Here is a 6,979-nt window from a genome sequence, read left to right as displayed (position 1 = left end):
GGGGGGGGGGGGGCTAGCTTGCAAGTGCTTCCAAAAGTATAATAAAGATAGGGATAGTGAGGTCTAGGAACCAGTTTTGAAGGAACTCTTCAATAGTGTTTCCAAACTGATTTGAGGTTGAGACTAGGACTGAGGGGCCTTGGGTGGGAGTGAGCATAGACTCAGGTGGTGCTAGAGGGGCCACTCGAGGAAGTGCTTAAGAGCAATTCCCACTCCCATAAGGGAAATTGAGTGTAGTGCTCCTGGCTCAAAATATCTTGTTTTTGTTGTTTATCTTCCTTTCCACAACCCCTTTAATGTTGCATGTTGTATCATGTCTTGTTGCGGCTTATTAATCCTTGCCCTTCCTAGAGACTTAGGCCTTCCTTTCGGAATGAAAGTGGGGGAGTAGGGATACCCATACTGGGCCATTAAGCTACAGTGTTTCCCCCCGGTGTCTCGAACAAAGTATTGCACCCAAGGCTTGGGTTCCATGATCAAGTTTTGTTATACCAAGGGATGTTAAAAATTTGGTGGTTTAATGTATTTGGTTACTTGTGCTTGTGGGGAGTGTAATCAAACCTTAAATCTAATCTAACCCGGGGAGGGGGATTGGAAGAGGTTTGGGAATCTATGGATGAATGGTTAACATTCTATTACTTATGTAGTGAGTAGTTGAAACCAAATAGGACTAAGTAGGAGGTGGTACAATAGGCAGGAACTTTGGCAAGGGAACTTAACTAAGGCTAAGGCAATATTAGTTGGATAGATGAGGTAAGTTGATAAATTAGAAAGAAAAAATTTATGGCTTACACAACAATTAATAGAACAAAATGAATGCAATAAAACTAACAAATACTCATTCATGTTAACTATCACACTAGCCAATTTGAATAGATCCCAGTCAACAATACAAAAGAACTACAGTTGCTTAAACAAATGTTGGCAACATCCTACCAATGTCTCAAACCCAAAAGATTAATCCAAAACAAACTATAAAGAATATATGGTAATGCGGAAAGCCAGAAGGTATTAAAGAGAATTACTAACTATCATGAAAAATCATTAATCATCCCATCATAAGAGATATGTATAATCATCATCAAAGAAATAATCCACCATTTGAAGAACAACAAATTAATCTATACCAACAATAATTAAGCAAAACCTTTAATAAGGATAATCAACTATCCTAGATGATAGTCAATTATCACCAATGATTGCCAAATGTAAATATTAATTTTAATATTGAAGCTAATGAGCCAAAAATGCCTTCCCCAACATCTTCTAACAAATAGAATAATGAGCATAAAACTCATAGAACCAAAACCTCGAAGAAGTCTATAACCATATCTTACTTAATAATGATTATAAGTTTTATATGAACTAATTTCAATATTGAAAAAGAAATCACAGTACAACCCATAATATCCTTTTTAATATATCCAAAAGTTATACTTTATAAGTTTTCTCCTGTGAATTTGTGTAGAAGTTTCTCCCAGCGGAAGAAGATGCCATCTAAAGTTAGCGCTAGAAACAGAAATTTTATTGACGGGAGTGAGACACGTGGAAAAGGCGTCCACAAGAACTGCACACAAGCCTACACTGTGGGGAAAGCTGCTCGTGGCGTTTCCGGTCGCGGATCTTTTTCTCCACTCTAGCAAGGACGGCTAGAGCCCTTGCACGTTCTCGCTCATCCTCGTCATTACCGTTCTGTTTTGGGCGCCAGTTTGTAGGATTTATGGAAACGGCTCGGTAGCTACTTCATTGCATTTTAGTGGTTATATACAAGAGGATGTGGCGACTCTTGACGGTTGGTGATGATATGTGATGTGGCTAGTGATTCCCGACACACTCGACGAGGGAGATCGCCAAGTGGTTAAACCAGAATCCTTGCGTGAGAAGTTCTACTATATTGTGATGAAGAAGACGAAGAAGGAGAAGCAACGCCAGGAGCTCGCTGTGAGTAGTTTTTGTTTCCAATTTTTATTCTTCTTTTGCTTCATCAAGGCTGGGTTTGGATTACAGCGAGAAGAGAGAAGTGAAAACTCTGGAAAACGTAGAACAGATGCCGACCTTTCTTACTCAGAAGAAACACCAAAGGTGCTCTCTCTCTCCTTGCGTGTTCCTGACTTCTTAGGTGGTTGTAGAAAAAGCATGCCAGGAGTAGCCGCATGGAGCAGTCCAAACCCGTATCGGACACTACTGGTGGGGAGCTCATCTTTTCTGTGTTGAATGGTTGATAGCCTTGTGCTTTCAGGAATCCTGGCGTTGACAACGAAGACAATCATCTCTGGACAATAAGAAGTCATGGAAAGGAGATACGAGCTGTATGTGACACTGTTTATGGGCTTGGTATTGACAGCTTTTGTGTAAACTTGCAGGCTTTGTCAGCTACAAGTGAAGCTGCGGGATCTCGGGGGACTAACGTCAAGTCTCAAGCTTACGAAGAGGTGAAAGCAAGTCTCGGAGAGCAAGTGCTTCCTCAGATTCGGTGACGAACGAGACACCCATGCCTCGACAGGTACTTAGGATGACTAATGCCCGATTTCTTTTCTCCTTTTTGACCTGTTTAGTGTAACAGATGAGTATGCAAAGTTGCAAAGGATCCAGCACGCTCAAGCTCGGCGTTCACAGATTGTCCGTTGCAACGCTGTAAGCTGTTTTCTATCAAGGCTGTGGTCCTCGCCAATGTGAAATGCAGGCACCTAACGAGCTCCTTATTTGGGGGTTTTCTTGGAATCTGACGCTTTCTTCTTTAGCGATGGATGTGATCCTTTCTTGTCTTTCTTTCTTTTGTTTTGGTGCATCCATTTCAGGAGTATGCTTCACAGTTGGGTCTCTAGTTGTTTCATGTGCTGAAAGCACTGTGAAGGTCGTATCTTACTACGTTTTGTCTTGTATATATTGACTTTTTTATTTTTTTTTTCAAATTCAGGTATGAAATTCATCAACTGCTGAGTGCCTCTACACTCTGGGGCCTGGTTCTGACGAAAACAACGTGGCTGGTCATAAGAAAGAAAACCTCTGCAATGGCCGCTAATCCGTCTCAAACCTGTAACGTTTGCTGTTCGTGACGCACAGGATCTTGCTTTTCTGGGCTGGTTTTGGTTGTTTGCAGGCCTTGTGGCAACAAGTAGTGGTCAAGGCGATCGACAACTGCTTTTGTAGAGGAATGCTTGTACCAGAATTAATCTCACAGAACAGGTACGTGAGCTAACTATACTTTTATTCGAGTAGAAATTGCTGAAAGTGTAATGGTATTTTTTTTTTCAAGGGAAGATTTGCCTCCCATGGATGCTCTGGAGTTTAACAATAACCTACTGATATGCGGAAGTTACTCGTCACAAAATGGCTCGGGTATTGTTCAGATCTGGGACGTGGATGCTCTCCTTGAGTGCTGCAGATTTCCAGCAAATGACATGGTAGTCAACATTGTTTTCCACTCTTGAGAGTTTCTGATTCGTGTTTTTTTTTTTTTTTTGGACAGTCTATAACTGATGCAGCAGGAACAGTTGTTGTGACAGGTAGTTAACTCAGATATATGTCTAGCCTTTGCTGATGCATTCCTTTCAACATGCCCAGGCGATGGAACAGTCGGCTTATTTGATATCCGGAGCTATGGTGCCTCTTGGCCCCCGTTGAGAGGTATTTCTTCCTCCATTGCAGCCAAAACCAAGGTCATGTGGCTTGTTTCCCAGGTTGCTTCCGTTTCTTACAGTTCCTGTGGAAGATATCTCCCCAGTCGTTCGGGACACACGGTTAATGCCAATGGAGACCCGTGACCGTGGGTAAGAGGTTTTGTTCTCACTTGGTGTGTAGCGAGTGAACCTCCAACTCTTCTCTTTTCGTGTGTGTAGCTTTGTGGGTGCTGGAGACCAAGGAGGAAATTATGCTCTCTGGTTTAGCAGCGAGTGGAGAAATGGCAGCGTGGCTCTTTGGGATGTTACACTTGGAGAACCATGCCCCGTGAGTCTTCTTTCTGTCTTCTTTTGGTTACATATCGCCTTCCGCTTCGCAGGTTTCAATATCTTCTGATGGATGCTGGTACTTTCTATTCAAGTTTTGTTTCTTTGTTTGAATTCTAGAGCCATTTACGTAAGAAGCATAACACCTTATGTGCAGGAAGACGAAGATGGTAAACATAAATAAATCTACAAAGGAAAGACCCTACAGAAGCCAGGGCTATGGAAGGACTGATTCCAGTGGTGGGGTGGATGCCATGCGTTGGCGATCGCGTGGCCGAATGGTTCCGCAGCGGCATAGGCTCCAGACTGCTGATGGTTGTGAGGGCAACGTTCTCTCACTTTGGGCTGGAGCTGGATCATCTCCCGGGTGCGTGGTTCTTTGAAGTCCTGCCCAACTCCACCGTCACTTCCACTGTCTCGGAGCTCAAGTGGAAGATCTGGACTGTGGCCGTCGCACGCGTCCTTGGCGCTACCGTGCCGGATGGCTTCTTGCACCTCTTCATCGCGGCCGACTACTTCACGCGCCATAGCCCACATCAAGAGCAATCTAGAAATCCTCATCCCCGCCCCGAGTGCTGCAAAGGCCGCTGCACGTACGCCCTGACCGACCTCCACCTTGTGAGTGCTTGTTTGGATCGTGTAGCAAAGTTTATGGTTTTCCCTTTTTTGCAGCTCGAGGAGGCCACTGATCGGACGCCATCGTCTTTCCCATTGGTCATCACAGATGAACATGTGTCAGGTCGCTAGCTATACGTACTTCTTCTTTGGATTCCTCTCAAGCTAAGAGCTTGGTTCCTTTTCCACAGCCATCGTGTCGATATTGTTTCCTTGCACTCTCTCGCCCACTTGCGTTGCTGATGCCGCTCTCCTGTTCGATGCGAGCGGCAAGGTTTGCGACGTTGTCTTCACCTGGCTGTTGCTCCAGCTCCAGAGCAACAAACAGCCGCTGGAATGGCTGGACGCATTCGAAGCACAAGCTATAGCAGGTGACCGTGGCGGTGGCGGAGCTGGACCCCTGGAAAATCTCTTGCTGCTGTTCCTGAGCAAACAAGCACCGCTGAAGGATGAAAAGTTCTCCCCGGCATCCTTGGACGAGCTCAAACGGATACGTTCCTGCATCGAGAACGCGCCCAGGATAGAGTGGAAGTCCATGGACATCACCGTCGCTCTGCGCCAGATGTTGGAGGTATGATGATTGACACCGTTTTGATTTGAGAGAGCGTTCAAGCTTCTGTGTGGCAGGAGGTGATGGCAGCGGGAGAAATCCAATGGGACAACCAGATGCGTGCCCGGCTCGAGCAGTGGATCCAAGGCCACTACAACTTCCACCGCGTGGAGCCGCTCTTCCAGGAGTACGCAGACGTGAGCGTGCCGATAGCGCGCCTGATCTCTACATGGATGCGGACGAGGAAGGGATGCCGCGACCACGCCGAGCTCAAATCCCTGTGCTCGGCAGCGACATCATCGGAGTCGATTGTGGAGCACATCCAGGCTACGATGAGCCGGGGAAGCAGCGACGAGTGCCGCCAGCTTTGCGACGCGGCTGCCACCGTCTTTGGCAATGACTACGGTAGCCTTTTCGTGGAGATTTGCGCCAACGTGCAGTGGGATCCATGCCTGACCGCGTGCTCTCTAGAAGAATTCGGGGCGATCAAGCAGGCAGCCTGGGACGGACTCTTCCGGACTGCGAGCTCCGAAAACACGCTTCGAAGGCACCGTTTCGACGATGGCAGCCGCAACGAGGCCACATGGAGACCTGGGATTTCCGACATGATCCTCTACATAGCTTACGTAAGCTCTTGATGATCTTGTCAATGATTCCATCCATCGCTTACGAGTTTGCTGCTGCAGCTGATCCTCGAGGACTGCTTGGGCGGCAGCGTTGACCGTGACAGGTGGAAACGAGACTGTGAGTCTATGCAGAGTGCCTTTCTCTTTGCTCAATCGTGATCCTTTTTGCTTGGATCGTCACAGGCGAGTCACTGCTGCATACCAGGTGGGTTGCGATTAGCAACTCCACCAGAGGAATCTGTGAGGCGTTTGCGGCGTGGATCCAGTCTCCAAGCACGCAGAGGGACTTGGGAGCGAGCTCGGATGAGATACGTCATGCCATAAGAGAGGCAGTCGTCTCGGCTGGTGGAGTGGAGTATGACGAGGAGAGGCAGCAACTCTGGGCCAGGATGCAAGAGCTGCTGGGTGTCACTGGCAACATTTGGATTTGCATGCTTGCTCGTGCCTATGTGCAGCATGAACACCACTTCGGTGCTTTCAAAAATGCCGCAAATTATTCCGGTGAAGATCTGCCCACAATTGTCCGCAGGCGTTCATGCGCAGAAAGTACACCGAGGATCGAAGTTTTCCACGGCCTCGGCAGCGCTTCCAGGATTTGAGCTTTTGCTTTTGCTAGAGAAGTTCCTTGCAATTGAGATTTCTTTCAAAGCCAGGCTAACGCATCGGAAGAGATTTGAGCTGGCAAAGTGGAACTTCGCTCATATGGACCGGTTTGTAGCTAAGGACGAACATGTAACTTTCTAGCTGCTGAGAGTGATTGGATTCATGTCGTGAAGGGCATTGCGCAGGAAACTCTGCGTGAAAGCCAACAAGCGCAAACGGTCAATGGCAAATTTCTTCCTTTATTTCTTTCCAGAACTTTAAGCCTAGAATATAGCTTTGCCTCTCTTGAGTCCTCGGTGGAGGACGAACAAACTTCACACCAGGACTTTCACTGGCTGCTGGCTTCAGTCCGCCAACGCTTGTGGCCTTTCCATGTCTGTCTGAAGTTTCGTATTTCCCATTTGGAATTGGGTAGCAGGGCCGAGGATGTTTACCTGGGCGAGGAAGAACTTACGGTTGGATTTATCGAATCCAGACCAACTGGACAGAGCAACGGTTTCGTCGGTTCAAGTCTTAGAAGCTCTTCTCTCTTCCGGGCTTATCAAGAAAGTATTTTTCTTACACTTCGAGACATACCATTTTGCTGAAATTTTGCAGCTATCCCCTATCGGGATTTAAATCTTCTTTGCACTTCAATG

General features: G+C 46.7%; 1 protein-coding gene and 1 long non-coding RNA gene across 2 annotated transcripts; both read left to right on the top strand.

Moving 5' to 3' along the window:
* The first annotated feature begins 2,815 nt into the window (after positions 1–2,815).
* LOC9629164 lies at positions 2,816–3,152 on the top strand. The gene is made up of 3 exons (XR_002993584.1): positions 2,816–2,854; positions 2,918–3,036; positions 3,101–3,152. It is a non-coding gene; the product is annotated as an uncharacterized LOC9629164 (long non-coding RNA).
* A 925-nt stretch (positions 3,153–4,077) lies between these two features.
* On the top strand, positions 4,078–6,353 carry LOC112350383. The gene is made up of 6 exons (XM_024686491.1): positions 4,078–4,565; positions 4,620–4,686; positions 4,754–5,133; positions 5,190–5,738; positions 5,799–5,856; positions 5,922–6,353. The coding sequence occupies exons 1-6, from the start codon at positions 4,167–4,169 to the stop codon at positions 6,335–6,337; spliced, it is 1,869 nt and encodes a 622-aa protein (XP_024542259.1). The 5' UTR covers positions 4,078–4,166; the 3' UTR covers positions 6,338–6,353.
* The last annotated feature ends 626 nt before the right edge of the window (positions 6,354–6,979 follow it).

The sequence above is a fragment of the Selaginella moellendorffii genome, unplaced genomic scaffold (genome assembly GCF_000143415.4).
Source record: "Selaginella moellendorffii unplaced genomic scaffold, v1.0 SELMOscaffold_1, whole genome shotgun sequence".
Lineage (NCBI taxonomy): Eukaryota > Viridiplantae > Streptophyta > Lycopodiopsida > Selaginellales > Selaginellaceae > Selaginella > Selaginella moellendorffii.
This window is presented reverse-complemented; position numbering and strand designations above follow the sequence as displayed.

Bases quoted from the DNA above. Each gene is read 5' to 3' on its own strand.
- LOC112350383 (XM_024686491.1), top strand. From the start codon at position 4,167: ATGGAAGGACTGATTCCAGTGGTGGGGTGGATGCCATGCGTTGGCGAT. The intron at 4,687-4,753 runs GTCGCTAGCTAT...CCTTTTCCACAG, and splicing joins CACAGATGAACATGTGTCAG to CCATCGTGTCGATATTGTTT. The intron at 5,134-5,189 runs GTATGATGATTG...TCTGTGTGGCAG, and splicing joins CTCTGCGCCAGATGTTGGAG to GAGGTGATGGCAGCGGGAGA.